This window comes from Pseudorca crassidens, chromosome 11 (genome assembly GCF_039906515.1).
Source record: "Pseudorca crassidens isolate mPseCra1 chromosome 11, mPseCra1.hap1, whole genome shotgun sequence".
Taxonomy (NCBI): domain Eukaryota; kingdom Metazoa; phylum Chordata; class Mammalia; order Artiodactyla; family Delphinidae; genus Pseudorca; species Pseudorca crassidens.
In genome coordinates, this window is record NC_090306.1 from 41,867,856 (window position 1) to 41,891,034 (window position 23,179).

The 23,179-nt window shown below is 61.2% G+C and overlaps 1 protein-coding gene across 9 annotated transcripts in view; it reads right to left on the reverse strand.

Moving 5' to 3' along the window:
* Positions 1-632: 632 nt before the first annotated feature.
* The window catches only part of HDAC7 (histone deacetylase 7), a 35,909-nt gene continuing 13,362 nt past the window's right edge, over positions 633-23,179 (reverse strand). For 4 of the 9 annotated variants that reach the window (XM_067696315.1, XM_067696316.1, XM_067696321.1 and 1 more), the window contains exons 2-25: positions 20,084-20,134; positions 16,497-16,910; positions 16,129-16,240; positions 15,440-15,555; positions 15,078-15,203; positions 14,612-14,703; positions 14,334-14,429; positions 14,020-14,200; positions 13,656-13,852; positions 13,318-13,491; positions 11,933-12,152; positions 10,535-10,668; positions 10,249-10,369; positions 9,947-9,996; positions 8,590-8,697; positions 7,601-7,656; positions 7,335-7,422; positions 6,129-6,248; positions 5,808-5,905; positions 4,513-4,631; positions 3,768-3,901; positions 3,365-3,449; positions 2,037-2,172; positions 633-1,869 (exon numbers count right to left, since the gene is read on the reverse strand). In XM_067696315.1, coding sequence (XP_067552416.1) covers positions 1,824-1,869; positions 2,037-2,172; positions 3,365-3,449; positions 3,768-3,901; positions 4,513-4,631; positions 5,808-5,905; positions 6,129-6,248; positions 7,335-7,422; positions 7,601-7,656; positions 8,590-8,697; positions 9,947-9,996; positions 10,249-10,369; positions 10,535-10,668; positions 11,933-12,152; positions 13,318-13,491; positions 13,656-13,852; positions 14,020-14,200; positions 14,334-14,429; positions 14,612-14,703; positions 15,078-15,203; positions 15,440-15,555; positions 16,129-16,240; positions 16,497-16,910; positions 20,084-20,134 — 3,074 coding nt within the window. In that variant the 3' untranslated portion in view covers positions 633-1,823. Of the gene's footprint in view, positions 1,870-2,036; positions 2,173-3,364; positions 3,450-3,767; positions 3,902-4,512; positions 4,632-5,807; positions 5,906-6,128; positions 6,249-7,334; positions 7,423-7,600; positions 7,657-8,589; positions 8,698-8,985; positions 9,243-9,946; positions 9,997-10,248; positions 10,370-10,534; positions 10,669-11,932; positions 12,153-13,317; positions 13,492-13,655; positions 13,853-14,019; positions 14,201-14,333; positions 14,430-14,611; positions 14,704-15,077; positions 15,204-15,439; positions 15,556-16,128; positions 16,241-16,496; positions 16,911-20,083; positions 20,135-23,179 lie in introns of those variants that run through there. The other 5 variants (XM_067696319.1, XM_067696318.1, XM_067696320.1 and 2 more) reach the window with 5 other exon arrangements.

The window sequence follows — 23,179 nt, forward strand, 5'->3', positions numbered from 1 at the left end:
TCTCCAGGCTGTGAGGGCTTGGGCCCAGGTCGGAGGTGATGAGGCCGCTCCTTCTGCTGGCTGAAGAAGCCTGGCCGCCTCGGAACCATAAAGACAGGCGCCACTGGATGAGCTCGCCCAGGCCTGCTGTCTCGCCCGTTCTTCCCTTCTAGGCTCAGCAGATGCTGAAGAAGTCATGGTACATTAGAGCAGGAAGGAACCGAACAGTGTCTATTTCGGGAACCTTTAACTGATAAACAGAGGCCCCAGGAGGTGACGTGACTTACCTGAGCTCCCAGCTGGGACTTGAACCCAGGTAGGTCTGATTCAGGACTCTTTAGGGGAGCCTTAGCGAGCCGGGTCTGCAGGCATCCATGTTCCCCACGCCCTTACGGGCCCTCTGTCTACGGACTCAGCCCAGAGCTGCCGCCTCTTCACTACCCAGAGGTGGGGCAGGCGGGGGCAGCCAGGGTGTGTTCAGAATAGATTCTTCCCGCAAGGCAGCGGCCACAGAAGGCCAAGGCGCTGGAGGAGGGCTGCCCCACGGCCCAACCTGTCCCTTCTCTTCCACAGTGAATCAGGCACAGGCTGTGCTGTGTAGCTGTAGGCCCGCTGCCCACCCCTCAACCCCCGGAGGCCCTTTCACATGAACCTTTAAAGCAAATAAAACATTTATTGTTCAGATTTTTTTTCCATTTTTTTTTTCTTTTTTACAAAAACATGCATACATACACAGGGCATGGTGGTCCTCGGGAAGACACACTCATGTGCACACACATACAAACCCTCCTCTTACCGTCTCTGTCTCTCTCTCTCTCTCTCTCTCTCTCACACACACACACACACACACCCACACACACACACACACAAATACTTTCCTTCTTGGCCCCAGGCCTGGACCCCAGAAGCCTCGAAGTCTTTGCCAGGGCAGCCTCCCCTCCCCCACGTCTTCCATTCACTCTCCCACCCCCTTTCCCGTCAGCCAAGCTAGTCCTATGTAGGGCAGGAGTCAGCTGGGGTGGGGGAGACCCCAGAAAGAGAAGGCTCACGGAGGGGGGTGGTGACTACTGAGGGGTCCCTGGGGGTCATGCTGTGCTTCTGAGGGGAGATGAAGGGTTTGGCACCATTGGATCAGGAAGCAAAGAACTCCAGGAGCACCTGTCTGCTGCACCAGAGCCCTGAGATGGCTGACGCAGGTGGCCTCTGGCAGGGGCAGGGACCAGATGGGAGGCCTGCCGATGACTGCTCTCAGAGGGAGGTCTGTCTCACTGCCCAGTGGTGGGGAGGAAGCTTCCAGAGTCATCTGAGGAAGCAGGAGAGGAGGGACTCCCCCTGCACGCAGGGGCATGGGACCCCTTTGCCCCTGCTACCCATCCTCCCTCCCCCAGAGCCTAGGAAGGGCCACTCTGGCGGAGGCCGAGTTCACATTTCTGTGTGGAGCCTGGGGCTGTGTGCAAAGTCGGGGGTCTACAGAACCAGGAATAGTGGTTGTGAGCGGGCCCGGCTGTGCCAGTCCTCCTCTGTGCAGGCCTGAGGATCGGGGGCCCAGCTAGGGGCCCAGACCCCAGAGGGGTAGACTGTGCTTCGGGGAGAGCCCTACTGGGGCCCGGCTGGCTACGCAGCCGGCCTCCTGTCAGGGTCTTCTTTGGTCCCTATGCTAGACCCAGGGGCCTTCCCAGGCTCCTTGGGGTGACTGTCAAGAGGCTGTTCTCTGGCCCCGACTACCTGCCCGAAGGATCTCTGAAGACCCCGGGAACGGGTACTGTTGCCAGAGGTTGGAAGAGAACCAGGTCCGAAGGGCAGGGCGGGGCGGGGCGCGGCAGGGGGCAGAGCCGTCCTGTAGCCTAAAGATTCATGGGTTCTTCCTCCTCCACCAGCTGCTCTGAGGTCCTGGGGGAGGGAAAGGCGGGGGTGCTGCTGAAGAGCCAGGGGAAAGGCCTGAGCCCAGCTTCCCAGGAAGCCCGAGAAGGCCGTGGTGGCTGGGCTGGAGCCTGGGCTCTGCAGGTTGGGAGGGTCTGAGGGGCTGGAGGGGCTGTGAGCCAGGGGTCTGGCATTACCGCTCTTCAGTCAGGATGCCCACGGAGAGGGATGCCAGTGCAGTTACTGCCTCCACTTCTGCATCGGCCCCTGGCACCCTGGGCACCCAGGAGTCTGGACAGGAGGCCAGGCGCTGCATGCAGCCCCAGTATTCACCTGGGTAAGAAGCCGAGTCAGAAAGGGCTGGGGGCACGAGGCCCTCCACCTGCCCACCACGCATCCTAGACTGGTCCTGAGGCTGCACATCTCAGGCCCAGGAGTAGCGGACGCGTCCTCGGTGTGGGGTCAGCTCTCACCTGCCTCCACCCTCAGTGCAACACCCTCCCTGACTCGGCCCCCGAAGCCCTGACAGGGTGAGCAGTGCGGATTCAGCGTGGCAGTGAGGGGCCCTCGCAGAGGTCCAAGCCAGTGCCGCACGCCTCTGGCTGAAAGGCCACCGCTAACCCATTCCCATGGGTGTGGGGTTCCTAAGTGCCCCATTAGGGCCTCCCTTCCCCTAGATGGGGTCTGTGTCATGGCGACCTCACGGAGCCCAGGGTCCCCCTCACATGTAGCCCCTGGCAACGCTCAGCGCAGCACAGGCACGGGAGGCCAGAGGACACAGTGCCGGGAGAGGTGACCAACACCGCAGCCACTCTGTCTGGCTGTTAGCACGCCACTTACCACCCTGGACTCCCACCGCCCCATCTAGGCCATGGACACGACCGTCCTGCCTGCTGTGGCGAGAAATAATGTCCACGGAACACGCCCGGCCCGGAGCCTGGCCCAGTGGGAGGGCTCCACACCGAGTACCTGCAGCTGCACTGTCATGTACAACAGCCCTACTGAGCCCGGACGTGGGAAATCTAGTTTGTTCATTTTTGTATCCCTGGCATAGATCACGGGTCTTTACATAAAGGGCTCCACAGATGCTGAGCTGAAGCTGAAAATTTAAAGTGCTTTCCAAATGTGGGGTTAATCTAAGACTCAGCCCCGAAAACACCCAGAGCTCCGAAGACCCTGCGGCCAGGTTTGAGGGTTAGGGTGGGAACCAGCACTTCCACGAACAAGGCCCGAGTGTTGCTGTGGGCAGGGCCCTGGCCTAGGGCAGCAGCTGGGGATGGGAGGCCGGTCCTGCCTGGTCCCCACTGGGTCCATCTGGAGGGCTCCGAGGGTATCCACTCATGGTGGGGGGGGGGGGGGGGCTGCTTCCCATTATCGTGGGGTACTTTATAGGAAGCCTACTCCAGAGCAGCAGCACCCCTGGCCTGGCTGGTGCTGGAAGACCTGGGGCCCTGGTCACTGGGGGCAGCAGAGCCCCAGGTTTCTCCCGAGTCTGGGGTCAGCGGTGTCCTCTGTCCATACTCACTGTGCACCCGGATCACAGCTTCCAGAGAGCGGATGGCATTGAGGTTGGGTTTCTGTTTCCAGCCTTCTTCTGAGAGGGGATCCACCTACAGAAGCAAAGAGTACATCAGTCACCCATCTCTCAGGGACCCCCAGGCCCAGCTCTCTCCCACCCCCGGGCCCCCGCTTTCCAAGCGCAAATAGGCACGTGCTCCCGGCTCTACCTAGGGCAGGGGACGCTGGCCCTACGCCTGACCTGGGGAAGAGGCATCCACGCCGCTCCCCTCATCCCAGGCCTGGCCACCCCCACCCCGCCCATCTGCATGCCCTCAGGGAGGCGCCCTGTCTACCTGCTCCCTGGGGCACTCCTGGGAGAGCCGGACGCCCTGCCCCACCGACGCACGGATCAGGGGCAGGGCCCTCACCTTGTTGCCTAGAAGAGCAGCCACACAGGCCTCAGAGGCGTCACAGATGGCTGTGAGATCGTGGCCACCCTCCAAGGCCAGCACCACCGCACCTCCCGCCAGGCTCATCAGCTGCTGCGTCATGTACCCAAAACCTAGACGGTTGCGCGAGGAGGGTTGGGGGGCAGCGGTGGAGGAGAGGGGGGCCCTCTCTACCTCTGGTAACTCCCTGCTTGACTCCTCCCTTAGAAAGAGTGACTCATGCAGAAATCTCTACCTTCCCAAGTGCTTTCACATGGAATCCCCTGTAAATCCTATTAGTATGCCTCACTGAAGGCTCAGAGAGGTTAAGGGCAGCTAGTAAGTGGCAGGGCTAGGACCGGAACCCAGGGCATGGACCCCAGCCCATGTCTTTTTCGCTAAGACACACCATATTCCTCTCTGTCCTCCAGGCCCCATGGCCCAGGGGGCTGAGTGGGCTCCCTCTGTTCTGAGAACACTGCTCCTCCCCACTGCCCCCAGGAGAAGCTGCCAGCCCAGCCTGGGAAGGACACAGCTGGGGTGGGAGGAGTCCTGTGACTGAGCTTCCAGGTCTACGGGACTTAAGCCCCCTGGGTGTGACTTAGGTCTCCCACAGGGAACTGACCTGGTCTGGGCTGGGGCCCTGGGCCAGCCACTGCCACCTCCCCCTAGCCTTGGGCTGTGCCGCCCCTCCCGGCCTAGCCTTCACTCCCTACACCTGCCCCCTGGGTTGGGCCCTCCTTACATTTGGCGGAAACATGGTAGCCGCCCAGTGGGGGTGGGTGACCCTCGGCAGCATCAAACCCAGCTGACACCAGGACCAGGTCCGGAGAGAACTCCCGGGCGATGGGCATCACGACTATCCTGTGTGGGCAGAAGGGGGGCTCACCACGCTGTGCAGGGCTGCCAGGGGCAGAGGCCAATGGCCCCGCCAGCCCTCTCCCACCAACTCTACTGGGGGCACCCTGCTCTCAGGACTCCTAGACACCCACTCTCCCAGCAGGATGAGCAGATGCCTCTGACTTCCTTGACCTTGGCTGGCCACCCATGTCCCTGGTACAGCCTAAGGACTCAGCCACCCAGGGCGCTTCACTGGCGAGAGGCAGGAAGGCACCCGAGGGAATGAAAGAGGAGTGGGCGTGTGGGTGTGTCTGTGTGTGTTTCGGGGGGTGCGGTGGGCAGGGCCTCGGGAAGGGGCGGGTCACTAAGCCTCAGGGAAACACTGGAAACACTCAGCACTTAGCTGCCACCCACTTAGGACTGAGTTGGCCACACCTCACCACTCGTCACCTGAGAGCTGACCAGGGCGACGGACTCCCTCTGAGGTCCTGGGCCACCAGATCCATTCTCGTCCTCTGCCCCCGCTGGCCCCTCACAGCTACCTCCCTCCAACCCTCACCCAACTCGGGGGTCTATTTTGGTGTCCTTCAAGGCCCCGGGCTCTGGGCACACAGATGCCAGGAACCCCAGCCCAGGGCTCCCACAGAATTAGCTCTCATCGAGAACACTCTAGAAAAGTATATGGAGACCTACTTCCAGGGTTCTCTTTCTCCAAATGGAGTATAGGAACCCTCAGAGTGAAAGATATAAGGGACCCTGAGCAAAGTCCCTCTTCTAGAATGGCCTTTCTTAAGCAACTCCCCCAATACGGACATCACCTGCTTGCTCTCCCTCTTTCTCCACAATTTAAGTTTCTCAGTGCCTGTGCAGAGCTGCTCACTCCACCCTGCCCATCTCCCCGCACTCAGGTCAACACTGGCTCTTGGTAACGTGTGACATTATAAACTTTATAATATAAAGCACCCTTTGACCTTTCATTCCGTGTTTCCTGTCTTCCCACAGGGACTGGAGGCCCCTAGAGGCCAGTGTAACAGTGCCTTTCCCTTTGCTTGTCTCAGTCCATAGGCCCACTCCGGGGCTGGCTTATAATGTCTAGTAACTGGATGAGGACAGGCTGACCAGCCACCTGATCGCCTCCAACCTGGTGCTGTTGGAAAAGGGGACGAGAGGGTGGCCTTGCTGGGTCCCCAGAGCACTTACCTGAAGGCGGCCAGGTACTCAGGATCCCCCACTGGGGGGTCCAGACCTCCAGCCCAGGCCACATTGACATTGAAGCCCTCACCGCTGCCAGCTCCCACCTGGAAAACAGGAGGCAAGAGAGACGTGAGGAGAGCAGAGTCCCAAGAGAGCGATCCCAGGATGTCAGAGCTGCAAGACCAGCTCATCCAGCCTCTTCACTTCCAGATGGAGAAACTGAGGCTCAGAGCGGCTAAACAGTCTGCCCAGATCACACAGCTAGCTGTGACAGGGGCCGAGTAAGGGCCACAAGGGAGACTCAGTGGGGCTGGAAGGTGTGGTTACCTCATCCACAGCCCCACTGCCTGGGAAGAAGTTGCCATCGTCGTGGCGATGAAGGGAGATGTAGAGCACGCTGGGGTCCTGGTAGAAGGTCTGCTGTGTGCCGTTGCCATGGTGAACGTCCTGTGCAGGGGGACGGGCAGTGGATTAGGGCAGGTCTTGAAAGCAGAGACATGGAGACTGGGGCAGGCTGGAAAGGTTTCAAGGTCGGTGACCATTCTGAGGGTCAGGAGTCTAGACTGGGGGTGAGAACATGGGGGCTCCTAGAGCGAAACTGTTGCGTGACCCACGGGCACTCTCTGAGCCTCAGTCTCCCCCTGTGTGTATAGATGTGTACATAGCACGCTAGGTGGGGGTAGCAATAACACGAAACCCTGAAGGGGAGGAAAGAGTGCGTGCCAGGGGAGGATCAGTGCCAGGAGAGGGAAGAGTCCAGGGTCACACATGTCAGGAACTCTCGCTATTGTGTCTTGCCCAAGGTCATGGAGTGATGCAAGTGATGGAAACCATGCTCCGCCGCAGAGGGGCCGGACCATGAGGCCCAGCGCCACCCCTCCAGGGAGAGCCGTGGTAACTCACAGGACCATGCGTGGGCGCAAGCGTGGAAAGTTCCTCCACTCCCCTCCATTCTGTGTAGGAATGTCCCATAAGCAGATGTCAATGCAAAGTAGAGCACGAGGCCGTGCTCCAGAGCTAACAGGCCTCGGTTCAAATCACAGTCTCAGGGCTGACGAGGTGTAGAGCTGTGTGCAAGTTACCTAACCTCTCTGTGCTCACTTTCCTCATCTGTAAACCAGGTCAGAGTCAGGGTTAAACATATGAGGCGTGAAACCATCAGTGTCTGGATGCGATTAGTGGTATGTTGATGTTATGTGTTATTACTGGTACTGTCACTACCTGCAGGAGAAAGGCAGAAATGATCAGATCTGCAGAAAGAAGCCAACAGAGGCCAGAAGACGGCATTCCAATGGCCCCTCCCCTGTGGGAGCTGAGGCCTTTCCATAGACCATCTCCTCTGGGCCTCCCAACAGCCCCGTGATGGGGGCATTATCCTCACCGCATTTCCCCCGTTTTACACAGTGGGGGAACCGAGGCTTGGGGAGGCTAATGCGGAACTAGGCAGGACGTTAAGCCATGTCTCCTAACGCCAGGCTCAGGGCTCTTTCCACAGGCCTCTCGGACCTGACGGGGCCAGGACCCGGGACCCACCCAGTCCACAATGAGGATCTTGCTGGCCTTGCCCTGTTGTTGCAGCTGCCGGCAGGCGATGGCCACTGAGTTGAAGAAGCAGAAGCCCCTGGAAGGAAAAGAGAGGTCGTGCCAGCCCATTCCCTCCCCGTGCCGCACCCCCTCCACCTGCCTCTGGCCCGGCCCAGCCCCAGAAGGCTCAGAGGAAGGAGGGGGAACATCCCAACAGGAGGGCCTTGAGGGCCTGCCCCCTACCTCAGCCCACCCAGGCCTCCCCCAGGCCTTACATGGCTGTGGAATGGTCTGCATGGTGTCCTGGGGGCCGAACCACAGCAAAACCGTTCTGGAAACAGAAAGAATGCTCGTCAACCGAAGAGCCAGACCTCTGACCCACGCCTCCATGAACCTGCCCCTGCCCACCCCATCCCCAGGCTCCTCCCCCGAGAAGGGACCCCAGGGCAACAGCTGCCAGTGTGACTGACCATGACCAGGCTGGGTATCAAGGGCCCTGTGCTGACCCCCGGGCCGTGAACACAGAACCTCCCACCCCGGTGGCTCCTGGCCGTTACCACTTTGGAATCACAACAGCTGTCATTTGTTGGGCAAAATCTATGTGCCTGGCACTGTGCTAAGCACTGGGTAAATGCTGGATTTCATCCTCACAGCTCCCTGAGGTAAACGTTATCTAATCTTCGTAAGATAAACATTGTTATTATATCTGGTTTACAGACAGCAGAAACCTGGAGCTTCCGCGGGTTTAACAACACGTGCAAAGTTGCCTGGTTGCAGATGGTGGAGCCAGGACTTGGGCTGTGAGCTCCTAAACAGCAGGCGGGGGGGGGGGGGGGGGGGGGGGCTCGGCACAAGCCCCCGTAAGGTGCCCAGCCCGGAGCAAATGAGGAAATGAGCGCCAACCCGGTCTGTAAAACCTCAGCATCACCAACAGGCGCTCTGCCAACGCACGGGGCTCCCGAGAGGCCCTGCAACTTGCCCACGGTCCACAGCGGGTCTGTGTTAACCGATCCTGGATGATCGTGACCCTGTCTCTCTTAGAGACCACAGGCCCAGGGGCACAGTGGCTTGCTTCCCCACCAGGTAACAGGAGCCTAGGGTTCAGATCTCATCTTGGTCCCCAGAGCTCTCAATTTCCCTTTCGAAACCCTGTGGTGATATCCAAGAGGAATGTGATGCTGGGTGTCGGGTCTGGCCTTCCCCGCTACCCCATCCTCTGCCTCCTTCCTCCGTGGCTTGCCCACCCTCCACTCGAACCTCCTACCTTTAGCTCTCGGGAAGCCACTTTGAAGGCGAGGTCAGTGACGCTGCCGGCAGCCCAGCGGGCCGCGTTGGAGGAGTGCAGCTCGTTCCAGATGGTGTCGGTATCCACCTGCGGGGGCCAGAGTCAGGGCCCGCATCATCCTAGGCCTCCCACAGCAGCCAGGGCCCGGGGGGCGGTGCCCACCCCACGGCCAGGACCCCAGGGGCAGGGAGCTGGGCAGACGGCGCTGCCGCCCCACTGCCCCGCCGCCCAGAAAAGCAAGGCCTCCCGTGTCCCCCAGTCCCGGCACGACTTCTCCTTCCCAGCTTCAGTCCATATCACCAGCCCGCAACTGGCCAGCACTCTGCCGGCAGCATCGCGCCTGCCCCCCGGTCAGAGGAGGGGGCATGGCGTTACCTGGGCGGGACTTGGGGTTTGGGCCTGGAGGGGGTTTTAAGCCCCAGCTGACTCTGCTCAGGCCCTCGGGACCGTCGGAGCTCGAGGGGCCGTCTGCACCACTGTCTTCCACTCGGGGCCCCTAGCCCAGGCTGGGAGGCCCCCCAAACCCAGTCCCTGGGCCTCAAGGCTAGGGAGGGGCCGGGGGGCGTGATGGGGAGATGGGGAGGGCGAGGCGGACCGAGAGAGGCGAGGAAGGCAGAGAGAGTCGCAAGAGGCTGGAGAGAGAGAGAGAGACAGAGACAGAGAGGGAGCGGAGGGAGGAGAAAACAGAAGCAACAACAGTTGGAAAAATCAGAAAGTGGCAAGAAATGGGAAGTTGTGAACAGGGCGCTGACCGGCTCCCACGCAGCCCCCCAGCAACAGCTCCCATTTCCCTCCGGGACCGGGCCTCCGTCCCCTGCCTCCACACGCCCGGTTTGGTTTGCGCAGGGACCTTTTGAGGGGAGGAGAGCACTGCCAGCAGGCAGAAGTCCCCCGGCAGAGTGAGAGGGAGCCCGGAAAGCTAGGGCGTGGGAGGGACAGGCCTGGGTCGCCAAGGACACCCCTGCAGCCCCAGGGTCGCCAGAGGCATCCCTGCAGCCCCAGGCCAGGCAGCCCACTCCAGGGACGCAAAGCAGCCTGGAGGCCAGCGTGCTCACGACGGGAGACGAGCCCCAGCCCCGGGCCCGGCCCTGCTCTTCGGGCCTCCTCAACAGCCACCAAATGCCTTGCAAGTGTGAGGGATGGGACTCCACACTCAGGAAGACATTCCCGCCACAGGGAGCTTCCAGCCGGCACAGGGGCACTATGGGAGAGCCCCTGGCCCACGGGGCCCAGCACAACCACAAGAACAAGCAGGCAGGGGCTGGGCCCGGGAGAACGGAAGGGAGGAGGTCTGAGAGCCCGTGGCCACGCGCGCTCGAGACCTCGGCACACTTACCCCAACGCCACCGCAGGGCAGCATCACGAACATCCGCTGTGCCAGGAGCCCTGTGGGGAGAGGTCCAGGTGTGTGAGCCGCATCTGCTCTGCCTCCGGCCGGGAGCGGGGAAGCGGAGAAGAGGGCCAGGCGGGGTGGGCAGGGAGGGGTGGAGGTGGGCAGCAGAGGGACTAAGGGCGGCCTGGGGGTGTCCCGGATGCTGGAGGGACAGGCTGGGCGGAGCTAGGACTAGAGCACAGGGGATGCTCAGGCTGGGTGAGCCAGGGGAGGTCTGGGGGCCCCAGGCGCCATCGGTCCCCTACCTGCCAGCTTCCCATTGTCCAGTTTGAGGCGGCTGAGCGGGTTGGTGCCGTAGAGGAGCACGTGCCGCTCCGAGTGCACTGACTGCAGCTCCTCCAGGGAGGCCTTCCGGCCCCGTAGAGACTGAGGAAGGACCCACAGAGCTCCTGAGCCCCTGCTCGGCCCCTCCCCTGCCACTCCCACCACCCCGCCGCCCCTCATCTCACTCTGGCTCCAGGGCCTCCCAGCCCCTTCCCTTCTGTGACCCTCAGCCCCTCCGACCCCACAGCCCCCACGCCGCCTCCTGACCTCGCACTGGCTCCGGAGCCCCCGCTCCAGCAGCCGGGACCAGATGCTCTGGATGCGGCCCGCGTGCTCCGGGTGCCGGCTGTTGTCTCCACAGGAGCACTGGTGCTTCAGCATTACTGAGTCATAGACCAGCCCTGCGGGGAGCAGGGGTCAGGGCCAGGGCCCCGGGGAGTCCCCACCCCCAGCCCCACCATGGAGCCAGGCCGGGCACACCCTCCACACCCCCGCACAGCCCCACATGCCCCATCCTGCCCCTCGGAGCCCGTACGCACACCCCCAGCTGCTTACCCAGGCAGCCTTGGGCACCTCACCCACACATCAGGCAGCCCTGGCCAGCACAACCGCCACCCAGCCGCTGCCTTCCCGACTCACTGACCCCCCCACGTGGCCCAGGGACAATGACCATGACCTCAAGAGCTCAGAGCCTAACACAGGGAGGCCTGATGCCAGGGGCTCGCACTGCATGTCAGGACCCAAATAGGCACCCCCGAGCTGGGAGCTGGGAGTCCACAGTGGGCCACGTGACAGGACAGATGCAGTTTTGGGGAAGTGACTGTTTCAGCCTGACCAGCAGGACGCCCAGAGGAGGGCCCTGCACGCTGCCAGTGGGAGGGTCACTTTCAGAACATCTCAGGACATTAGGCTCTTCAGAACGCTCACAGCATTTGACCCGGGGATGCCACTCCTTGACAGTGACCCCCGGGAAACAATCCCAGGGATGAGGGGAGATTTATAGAAATTTACAAGGAAATTCAAAGGAGCAAAAGTGAGTAACCACCTAACTGCTCAGCCCATAGGAAATCTTTAAACAAAAATACTGTGATGACATACTACAAGACCTCATTTTTAAAGTTTAATTATATCACAAGGTGTTCATGATGTGCGAGTGAAGGAAGCAGGACACAAAATGCAGCCACGAAATGTGCCGTGTGTGAGATTTATGCGTGTGGCTAAAACAAAGACTGGCTTGAAATACGGCGGCATTTACAAGGGGTTGCCTCTGGGTGGCGGGATACTGGCTGGTGATTTTTGTTCCATTCTTAGGCTTTTCTGTATTCTTCAAAATTTCTAAAATGCTCGAGTTATTTTCACAAGCAGAGCAACAATAATAAATATCGTTTTTGAAGGCCCGGACTAGTCGTCAGGAGACCTGAATTCTTAGCTTGGCCTGACTGCCAGCTTGCTGTCCCCTTCGATTTCCTGAGCCTGGGTCTCCTCAGTTGTAAAATGAGAACCACCAGTTGCTCCACGGGACGCTGGGGGGATCTCATAAGACTAAGAAAGTGTTCTGTGGCCTCGAGAAATGTCCTGAGTGAACCATGACACAGACATGGTCCTCTGCCCCGAGGCTCCGTGTGCACCCAGCCACTTCCTCCTGCCCTCCAATCCGGGCCTTACCTGTGGTGAAGGGCAGGGTCCGGGCAGGGGTCTCTGAGCTGGGCAGGACACGGGCCTGGCTGGTGGGCTCTGGGGTTGGCAGGGAGGCAGGCGCGGCTGGGGAAGACTGAGCCCTGGACAGAGGCCGGTGACCGCCCTGGGCCAGGGGAGGCAGCACGGAGTCCCCAGTGGCTCCCCGGGGGAGCCGCCCAGCCAGTCGCTGCTGCTCCCAGAGGTACACCTGAGGGACACAGGGGTCTCAGTCTCCAGGTTCTCAGTACCCTGCTCCATCCACCTCTGCCCACAGCCTTGGAAACCTCCATGCAGGCCCCTTTTCTGCAGAAGCCTCTGGCCCTGCCTCCCAGCTGGGCTCTGGTCTTTGAGTCGCTGAGCTCCCTGCCCCCACCAACCCCCCCGAAAGGTCTGCACCCCAGACTGACCACCCTATTCCACCAGAGCTCCCTGGGCCCTCGAGACTCCAAGGTGAGAACCTGGGTGAGGGGCCTCAGGCTGGCTCTGACCAGGATCTCCTTGTCTCCAAGGACTGCCAACCACCCAAGGACACAGGGACCTGAGTGAGCCTACACGTGTGTGGCCTGCTACCACGTGTTACGGGCTGAGTTGTGTCCCCTCCCACCTCACATTTAGGATGGAAATCCTAACCCCCAGTCCCTCAGAATGCGACCTGATTTGGAGACAGGGTCTTTACAGAGGTACTCAAGTTAAAAATGAGATCATTAGGGTCAGCTCCAACATGACTCTGGTCCTTATGAAAAGGGGAAATTGGGACACAGAGGCGGACAAGAAGAAAGACGATGTGCAGACCCAGGGAGAAGGCGGCCGTCTACAAGCCAAGGAGAGAGGCCTGGGACGGCTCCTTCCCTCACAGCCCTCAGAGGGCACAACCCTGCCAACACCTTGATTTCAGACCTCTAGCCTCCAGAAGTGTGGGAAAACAAGCCCTGTTGTTTAAGCCACCCAGTTTGCAGCACTTGTTACAACAGCTCCAGCAAACCAATACCCCACGGCTTGACTTGCACAGTTGAAGGGCTGAGCCCATCTCTGCCACACCTCCTGCCCTAGCACCTTCCTGGAAACAGTACAAGCGCTCACAGGGGAGAAGTCCTAGGGCAGGAATGTGTGGGGCTCTGTGGAAGGCCAGTCTTGCTGCTGGACGAGGGACACGGCTTCACCCTGAGATGGGAAGGCTGCTGGAGGGTGCGGCACGTGTGTGTGTGCGTGTGTCTGTCTGTCTGTCTGTAACTTGCTGTGGAATTGGCAGAGGAACTGTGGGTCCCGGAGCTGTCCCCTGCGCTGATATCCCATCTCCCTCCCTTCCATCTTTACCAGGCCCCAGAGTTTCCTGACTCTGCCTTCCACCGAGGGGCACCTGGGCACTACCATACCTGCTGGTGCTGCTGGAGAGGAACAGGGCCTCGGGCCTCATGCTGCCCATGGCTGGCCTCCCTGTGCTCCAGGCCGTCATCCCCCAGCGGCCCCACGCCCCCGCCATCTGTCTCGAGGTCCTCAGCCGAGGGTATCTGCTGCAGTCGGGGCTTCTCACTCGGCTTGGCTGGCCTCTGGGGAGGGGAGATGCTAGCTGAGAGACACGCTGGGCCCCCAGGAGCCACACGTCCTCCCTCCGACCCTCCAGATCTCTGCCCCTCCTAAGTCTCCCTTCTCTCAGCCCCCAGGGTCCCAGTTTAGCAACCCCTCACCACCTCCCCTACCCAGTTCCACTCACCTTGATCAGCTGGACATGAGGTTTGAGCCGCTCCAGGCGGGGCTGCAGGGGGCCCAGCAGTGGGGGGGCAGTGGCGCTTGGGGGCAGGGGCTCTGAGCGGGTCCGGCTCAGCGGCCGGTGGAGGCCTGACCCGGAGGGCCGCTCGGTGGTCAGTAAGGACTGGGCAAAGTGGAAGGGCAGGGGCCCAAGCCCGGGCACTGGAAAGAACGGGGTGGGGGGCATAAGGAGGGAACCACAGGGAGGAGCAGAAGGAAGCAAGGGTGGGGCGGGGAGGGGGCGAGCCAGGAGGAAGGGACCCTGCCCACGCTTGGCCTTCAGCAGGGTGCAGGGATCCAGCCGCTCTCCTGTAGAAGCTGGGACTCACCAGTCAGCAGGGGGGCGTGAGAGACCGAAGGATCCAGGAGGAGAATGGGCTGCAGGCGAGAGGGCAGGGGGCCTCCAGCCTCGGGCTCCAGGCCATGGGGCAGGAAGAGGGGAGCATGGGGACTCGCCAGGACTGGTCCCCGAGGGCCCAGAGTCGCATGGGTCCTGCGGTCACCATCAGCCTGGAGGAGAGGTGGGGAGCATCACAGGGGAGAAGATCCCAGCAGGGAGACGGTGAAGGCCATCAGGTGGGGTGTAGAAGGAAGAGAGAGATCTCGGGCGCTTGGGGTGGGGGAGGGCGCCTCAGCCACTCACCCTGGCAGGGGCGGGCAGCCCCAGCGTGATTGTGGGCAGCAAGGCGAACGGAGCCAGAGAGGTCTCCTGCAGCCGCAGCCGCTGGCCCAAGAGCGCCTGCCATGGGAGCAGGGCAGGGGTCACCGGTCCCAGACCTCCACCCCTGGGCACGCCTTCCCCAGAACCCCCAGGAGGCTCCGGTGGGGGCTGCCCAGACCCTGCGGCCCCAGCCTGGTCGGGCCGCCTGCTGAGAGGAGCCTCAGAACTGCCCCCGACAGCCCAGCCTGGCAAGGCCTTACCTCGGAGCCCAGGACCGGGTTGGGGCCGTGCTCGCTGTCATTGGGGGAGCTGCACCCTGACGCCGGCGTGCTGCTACTACTGGGGGAGGAGTCTGAGGGTTGGGGAGAGGGGGACACGCCGTCAGGGGCCAGGAGGCGGGGCCAGGAGGCGGGGCCAGGAACAAACCCCTTCCCCAGTGGGCGGGCTCTGCTTCCTTCCCAGCAGGGCGGGCAGAAGGGAGGCCGCCACCAGTCTCCAGTGCGTTTGGACACTTATTTGTTTAGCGTGCCCCTTCTTCTGGTCAGGCGGCAGCTTAGCCCACAGAGCAACGGGGCGGGGGGTTCAGCCCCAACTTGCGCCCTGGCGAGTGTGTAGGACACCCCCCGACAGATACCCATGGCAGCCCTGAGGCGGGCATCCCTTGTCTGGGTGGGGCCTGACCCAAAGGGACCGGGCCTGCCACCCGCCCACCGCGCCGGGCCTCACCGCCGAGGGTCTCTGCCGGCCGCCGCCGGAGGCTGGGCGGGGCGCTCTCCTTCCGCAGCAGCGGGTTCTTCCTCCGCTCCAGGGACTTTTTGGGCTTGTAGCGCAGCTTCAGGTTGGGCTCAGAGACTGTGGGAACACCGGCGTTACTAGGCCCACAACCCCCCACCCCCCACACACCCCCCACCCCGGTCTCTGGCCTACGCCCTCCCTCCCAGTTCTCTCTGAGAGAGGCCAGAGAAGGCAGTGCCAGAGAGAAAGCCACCGGGTGCAGACTGTCCCCCGCCCAGCCAGGCCCCCCTCCCTGACCCTCATGCAAGGTCCTTCCTTTCCCCTGGAGGTCCCTGCCGGCCTGTCCCACGCACCTGTCTTACGCAGAGGGAAGTGTTCTGGGGGGTCGCTGGGCAGGCTGGGTACAGGAGGCAGGAAGCTGCTGAGCATGGAACGGGCAGCTCCTTCCGTCTCCAAGGGCTCAAGAGTTCTGTGGGGTGAGTGCCAAGGCTGCTTCAGAGGGGCAGGCATGCCCAGAGGCCTGACAGCCATCTCATTCCACCCTTTGGGACCTGCTAAGGAAGGCAGCAGCCCGCAGGGTCAGGAAGTGCCTCGCCGGCAGGAATACCGGCCATCTCCAGGTGGCAGCATTGGGCCACCCATCCTACCTGCAGCCCACTGGTGATGCCGCCCTCGGACCTAGGCATGGGAGCCAGGGTCCGGGGCTTGGATAAGGGCCAGACACAATGGGAGGATCCTGTTCTAGGAATCAGGATGTTTTTGTGATTACAGGAAGATATAAAGAGAAAAGAAAGCTAGCGTAGTGTGTGTGTGAGAGTGTGTGTGCGACAGGCGGGGGAGGAGCGATAATTAAAGGACAAGAGAGCAGGTATCAGTTGGGAGAGGGGTTCGGGGGAGGCCTTATGATTAGAAGTGAGGGGTGAGGATCAGGTGATGGGCAGCTGGGAGGAAGAGGGGGCGAGTGTACGTGTGCTCACAGGTTGACATCCAGGGAGGAGGGGCGCGGCAGGGACACGAGGGGGCAGGTGGGAGAGGAAGTTACCTGTAGGGAACGCTGGGGCTATTGGGATGGACCGTCCTCTCTAAGGCTGCCTGCTGTTTCTTCAGAATCACCTCTGCCAGCTTCTGCTTGACCACACTGCTGGCTACGGCACCTGCAGGGGCAGAAATCATCAGTGGGCTGGGGGTGGGTGGACTGGTGGCCTCCCTGGAACATTCTCTGCCCGTTGCCCTGACCACGCCCCCAGGACGAGGCATCCCAGGGACCCCTCAGGCAAAAGCCAAGCCTGAGGCCCCACCCACATTCGCAGGCAGCGCCCAGCAAGCAGAGGGGGACCCAGGCCGGCACTCCCCCGTCCCGTGCCCACAAAGGAGGCCGTGGACACCGGCTGGGGAGGCCTCCATGCTTACTGCGCTTGCTCTTGTCCTTATTGAGAAGCTGCCGCAGCTCCTGCTCCTGCTGCCCCACCTGCAACTCGGGCAACGGCGTGTCCATTGAGAGCTGTGGGGAGGGCCGGCCGCCCAGGGAGGGGCGAGGAGTTGGAGACGGAGGCGAGGGTCTGGGGAGGCTGAAGGGAGGGAGGGGTGCCGGGTCTGAGCTCGAGGCCGCTGCGTGCGTGGGGAGCTCTATCTTTACCCTCATGGTCTCCGCCGAGCGCTGGGTCTGCAGGCCAGCCAGGAAGAGGTGGTGGTGCAGGCGCTGGGGGTGCTGCAGGGCCAGCAGCGTGGGCTCCGGCGGGGGCTCCACCGGGGGCCGCTGGCCCACCCGCAGGTCCATGGGCTGGGGCTGAGGGCCTGGCGTGTCTGCGCAGGGCCTGGGGCAGCCTGAGCACACAGAGAGGGCAGGGTCGGCCGGAAGGCTCTGCAGGTGCACGGTTACCTCATCAGCCTCCTTCAGATTCACTTGACGATGGTAAAACACCCTCCAGGGACCTCTTCCGCACTGCACCCTCCCCACAGTCCCGCACGGTGGTTATTCTCAAGCCTGTTTCACCCATGAGAAAGGAGGTCATATAAGTACACAGTCTATCGCTGGTGCTGTGTGGATCGAGCTTTCTGACTCCAAGCACAGAGTTTTCCACGAAATACGCTGCCTCTCCAGGCCAGGATTGGGGGCTGAGGGCCCTTTAGTGATACATTCTGGGCCCTGGCCTCTCCTTCCCTTCTTCCCACCCTGGAAGGAGGATTGGGCCCAGCTGCCCTCCGATGAGCTGCGCTCCGACACAGCGATCGGACAGGCAGTCCCCTTTGTTCAGCCTCCAGCCCCAAAGGGCGTCCCAGGCCCTCTCAGTTGCCATCCTCCCTACTCTATCCTAGGCCACAGGATAAAGGAGAGGTGCCTCAAAGCCACAGCCAGCCCTGGCCTGCGCCCTGGGCCTGCACAGCCCACATGCCCGTGGAGCCTGCGCCCAGGTACCCTCACGCCAGCTCTGGGCCTCAGCAGCCTCAGCTGCCTCTTCTCGAGTGTCCCCTGCACCCATGCCAGGAGCACCCTGCCAAGGCTGTGGATGCAGGGGCTATTTATAACCAGCCACCAGACCAGGTCCTGTGCCAGCCCCGCCTGCTGGGCCAGGCCGGGCTCAGCAGCCAGAGACACTCTGAGGTGCTCAGAGGTGGACAGTTATCCTGGAGAAGGGGAAGCAGGTGGGGCTGGGAGCAGGTGCCCTCAGACAGGGCACACAAGCGGGGAAGCCTTTCCGGAGAGGCCTCCTTCAGCTCATCCAACGCTGGGCCTCCCCGACGGGGGCAGCCACAGGCCGTCCTCTGGGCCTGAGCCGGGAGGACTGGAAGGACTGGAAGGACTGAGGAGGACTGTGGCAAAGACCAGCTGGGGAGTCAGGAAATGCGGCATCTGGGCCCAACTCAACCATTATCTTAACATCCACAGCACACGTGCACAATCGCTGCAAACCCTTCTACCTCATCACCCCTGTAGGCCCTGGGAGGTAGTTATTACTATTCCCACGTGAGGAAACTGAGGCGCAGGTGAAGGGACCTGGCCAAGGCCACCCAGCTCGGGGCACAGTGAGCTCGGGCTCCGTCCTGCTGAGGCCAGTGCTCCGTCTCCGTCTTCCCATTGACTTCCAGGAAGTCACCTCCCCTGCCCCACCCGCAGAGGGGTCTCTCACTGGGCAAAGGCAGAGGGGCTTGCAGTAGGTGGTCACTAAGCGGTGTCTGTTCTCACATTCTCTGACCGTGAGATGGACACAAGAGAGGAGCAGAGGAGGGAGATGCCCTCACAACTCTCTGGATGTCAAGAGACCGGAGCGGGTGTCTGGGCACCCGATATGGCCAAGAGCAGGCAATGCACTGCTTTGATGTTCCCACCTCTTGTTCATGTGTCCACCCAGGGACCCCAAATTCTCATTCTGGTTCCATCTGGGCCTCTGATGCCACTGCACTCCCGCCCCAGGAAAGGTCTCAGTCTTCCCACGTCAGGTGTCCTGGCTTTCCGGGGTGACTCCCCTGGTGATGCAAGGGGGCCCTCAGGGCACCCAGGGCAGGCCACCCAGACTTCAGCCATACAGACTGGGAGCGGCCCCCTCCCTCTCTCCCAGCAGTGCCCCGGCCTCCAGAGCAGAAGGCTGCTGGGAACATGGGAGGGGCTCTGCCTGCAGCCCTGGCAACGCCTCTCAGGGTGACTCAGCATTTGGGGGTCTCCACGGTCTGATGCTAAGCCGGCTTCTGTCAGCTTTGCCTCCCACATCTGCACACGGACCCCCTGCCTCAGCCGTCTGCTCCTGTCCAGTCACAGCCCACGTACCTCTGAGCTTTAGCTCACACGTCCCCCTGCTGGTGCCGTCCTCCTCCCTCGAGTCTACTTTTCCAGATCCTACCCTGACTTCCAAGCCCAGCTGGAGTCTTCCCTCTTTCCTGGACCCAGCCCAGTGCCCTGCTGGGTCAAGCCCTCTTCTGGATTTCCATCACACTGGCTGCTCTGTGCCCTGAAAGCACCGCCCAGGCAGGTACCAAATCTGAATTAAGCTCCAAGGGCAGGGACTTGGTTTTGCCTACTGCTCACTATCCCATCACCTAGAACAGTACCTAGCAAGCGACAGGCACCCAATAAATACTGTTTGATTCGATGAATAAATCTCTATATCCTCGGTGCCCTGGAACAGAGGTGGGGTTCATTAATGTTTCTTTTTCCAATTTCTGTCTTTAAATTTTTAGAAAATTACACAACTAGGAGAACTAAGTAACAGTAGGTGGTGAACTTACTGTTTCTTGAATGGATGGACAAACTCCTTAATCAGCTGCCCCCTCCTTTGGAACTGGTCACATATCGCATTCGACTATTATTTCCCTTTTTACTTGTATATCTTGTCTCCCCACCTGCCTGTAAGCTTTTGATGGCTAGGACTGAATCAAAGAGGATAGCGGCCTTCCTTTCTCCCTGCCGTAGTCTGGGTGTCAGGTGTGCACCTTGCACCCAACAGGCCCTCGTCCGGTCCAGCCCCCGCCCCCGCCCCATGGGCACGTCCTAAACCCTCCTCGCCCAGCACGGCCTAAGAGCAGCGGGGGCAAGGAATGGTGAGAGACCCACGGAGAGGGGTCCTCTCCCTCCCGCCCGAGCAGCACGAGGCATCTTCCCACCCCGCAGGGCTGGTGTGAGGACTGCAGAGCCTACAAATGAGAATGCGCCGCCTTGCCCAGAGCCCCCGAGGCAGGGGTCCGAGCATAAGTATTAGCTTCCTACTTGCCTTCCTGTTTCACTGCACCAGCATGGACAAGGAGAGCATCCTGCCTTTCCTTTTCCTGTTGTGCTTCCCAGCTCTGGGGCCAACCTGGATCCAGAGCTGCCTCTCTTATGCCCCCTCTTACCCCTTCCCCACAAAACCCCAACTTCGCCCCCTCCCCCAGAACCCCAACCTCCCAACTCTCTGGCCAATCAGCCAGCCACCGTTCTGAACCACCCCTGAGCTCCTCGCCCCGCTTCTGTCCTTTCCAGCGCATCTTCCACTCCCCACCACACTCTCCCTCAGGCCCACTCTTACCTGTGCCAGGGGGACTGGGGCAGTGGGCACCCGGGCTCACCTGGGTCCCATCTGTAGAGAGAAGAGAGATAGAGTGAGGCGGCTGCCGGGAGGGGCAGGGGAGGCGGAAGAGAGAGGGCCAAGCCAGGCAGGCCGCCTGCTGGTCCAGGAGGCCCCACTCCAGTCCAAGGGCACCTCCACCAGAAGCTAAGGGAAAAGACAAGACCCCACCCCATTCCTTTCCTCGGACTCCCGTGCCGCCTGAGAGCGATCCCCAGTTCCATCTTCCTCATCTGATCTTTCAAGCGGCTCAGGTATCTTGCTCCGCCAGAGCTCACTCCACAGCAAGAAACTCAGGAGGCCCTGGTTTACGCAACGGTGCCCTCAGCCCTCCCTGATGTGCTCAGATACAATCTTCCTTGGGCAGCCAAACCAGGCTCCCTTAGCCCGAAGGGGGAGAAGAAGGCTGGGAGGTGAGGTGGGAGAGCACGGCTGCTAAGACTGCACTAAGGATGCCAGGAGGGAGACGGGGAGAAAGGGAGAGCAGGCCTGAAGGGGAACTGGGGCCCCCTCTGAGGCTTCCGCAGTGTGGGAGGGACCGGGTCGTGGCCTGGAGGTCAAGTCAGATCTGGTGGAAGCTGTGAAGTGGCGGGTCTGGAATGCATAGCTCGAGGGCCCCACGGTAGGAACCCCTTTCCTCCTCCTGTCCCATCCTGGGTCCTGCAGCCTCTGTGCCCCCCGAGAAGAGAACCACTCAGCCGTTTTCGTGGATGACCTCAAAAAGAAGTCTTTCCTTCTGGAAATGGTCACCTCTCCCAGGCTCCTAGGCTCAGCCCAGGGCCCTCCATTCCGTTCAGAACCCATGGAACCCCATGGTAGGGCCGGTGCTGTCGGCAGCCGAGAGGCCCGGGGATCCCAGGGACTGGCTGGGGTGGAGAAAGAGAGAGCTGAGTCCTGAGGCCACCTTTCCCTCCTGCTGCCCCAGCTCAGGGCCAAGGGGATGGAACCTGGAGCCTGGAGGCCTCCTGGAGGCGGATGTGGTAGAAGCCCTCCTCGGGCAGAAGGGGCATCTTCTGAAGGACAACTGACGGGCGCTGCACTACTGCCTAAGGGGCAGCCCCAGTCCTCTTCCAGAAGCTGGAAAAGGAGAATTCCCTGCAGGCGGGAGCCTCTGGGGGAGGCGGCAACTCTGGGCACAGACTCCCACCAACTGCCCTCAGACACTAGTGGCCTGCGCTTTGGATGACGACATTTGGTAGGGAAATGCCGCTCCACCTGTTCAAATGCTGCCCGTTCTTTGAAGTCCAGCACGAGGCCATCTCCTCATGAAGCTCACCCTGACCACAGCCCCCTTACCATCCACAGCACCCACTCTGTGCCCCCCACCTCGACACTCCATTAATCCAGGTCTCTGCGGTGTCACGGCTAAGCCATGCCCATCTGCTCCTAACACCTTGCTGGGCACCTGGCATGCTCTGTTAGGAACTGGCGACTTGAACACAATGGCCCCCTGCCTAGCACACGGCATGCGTATTTCTCAGGGTTTGTGAGCCTCAAGGAACAGGAGTATGGGAGGCAGCCTCCCCTCCCCAGGATGTGGTAGCCCCCTACCCTGGACTCTCTTAGGACCTCCCCTTTCTTCTGCAGGACCTGGTCCTCCAAGAGAGGTTTCTGAACTGGACTTCCGGGTGCAGTCCCGGAGACCGTGTCTGGCCTGGAGTCCTTGGCCTCCAGTCCCTACCTCCTGGGAATTCTCCCCTAGCTCCCTCGGTCCCTGCCTGAGGGCTGGCCAGCAACACTCACGCGTGGGAGCACAGCCAGCTTCTCTGTGCCCAGCTCCCCTGGTAACCATGGGTTCCGGACACCGTGCACCCTGTGGATAGGACAAAAGCTAATGGCCCTGAACTCTGTCGTGTTTGTTACGGGGCCCAAAAGGGATGTTCTGTGATGATGATCTATGATGATATAAACTCTGTTCAGAAAAGCTGTGTGTGTGTGTGTGTGTGTGCGTGCGTGTGCGTGTGCGTGTGTGTGTGTTGCCGACAGGGGCAGCTTCTAAAAGCAATGCCTCGAAAAAGTTCTGCTTCTCCTCCAACCCCCTAGGTTTGTACTGAGAGCCTTTGGATTCAGAAGAGCCCACAGCAACAGAGAGGAGATCTGGGGGCAGCTCTCCTGTGTACCAGAGAGAGGAGAGTATCTAAAGGCACCAGTCAGTGGCTGAACTGAAAGCAGAAGCGGCACCCCAGGCTTGGGGATGAACCTGGGGACCCCTCTTCTCATCAGCCCCTCTCAGAGCGCCGTTACCATTCATTTGGGGCCAGACTGAAATAAAATCAGGAGTGAATGGACCCAAGGGACAGAAAACACTGCGTAGGGCTGGACCCTTCTCCACACAGCTCCGGACCTGGGTGGAGAGCTCTCATTTCTGGAATCCTGGCCACCCCCCTATTTCTACCTTCTTTGGAAGCAACTCTGGTCAGGCTGAAGAGGCAGTTTACCTCGTGCTGCGGTTCCTATCAAGTCACCTTCCCCAACCAGACACCTGATCTTACCCAGAAATCCCACCCTAATGGGTCCACCCCGGCCCTCAGCAACCTCCAGGACAGACACAAATGCCACTCTTCTGTCCCCTAAGCACAAGCTGGCCTCCCACTCCTCCCTTGTCGCCCCAGGCCCTCACCTGCCCAGCAGATGCGACTGGAAACCCGAGCCTGGCCTGACCGCCTGCTCTCCCGGTGCTGCCAGCCCTGCATCAGGGGAGGGCTTCCCCAGGAGCAACGCCACCCACAAGCCCCCTCCTGACGCCCCTGATGTCTTTGTCGAGGCTGTGTCCCCCTCCCTGGTCTCCTGAGGAGCTGAAAAAGGAGAAGCAGGCAGACCCAGGCCCTGCAGGCAGAGGAAAACAGGCAGGAGCAAGAGGCCAAGCCCTGGGTCCAGGGCGGACTCCTTCCACCACCCCCCTGCCCTCCTCAGCTCGGGTCTGCTTCCCCTGACATGGGCAGACGAAGTTTGACTTCGCGGGGGGCTGGCAAAGAAGACAAAGCTGGGGGTGAAATGGCTTCAGGAAGGTCCAAGAATAAATAAACAGAAGAGAGAACATCATGGTTGCCCGACTCT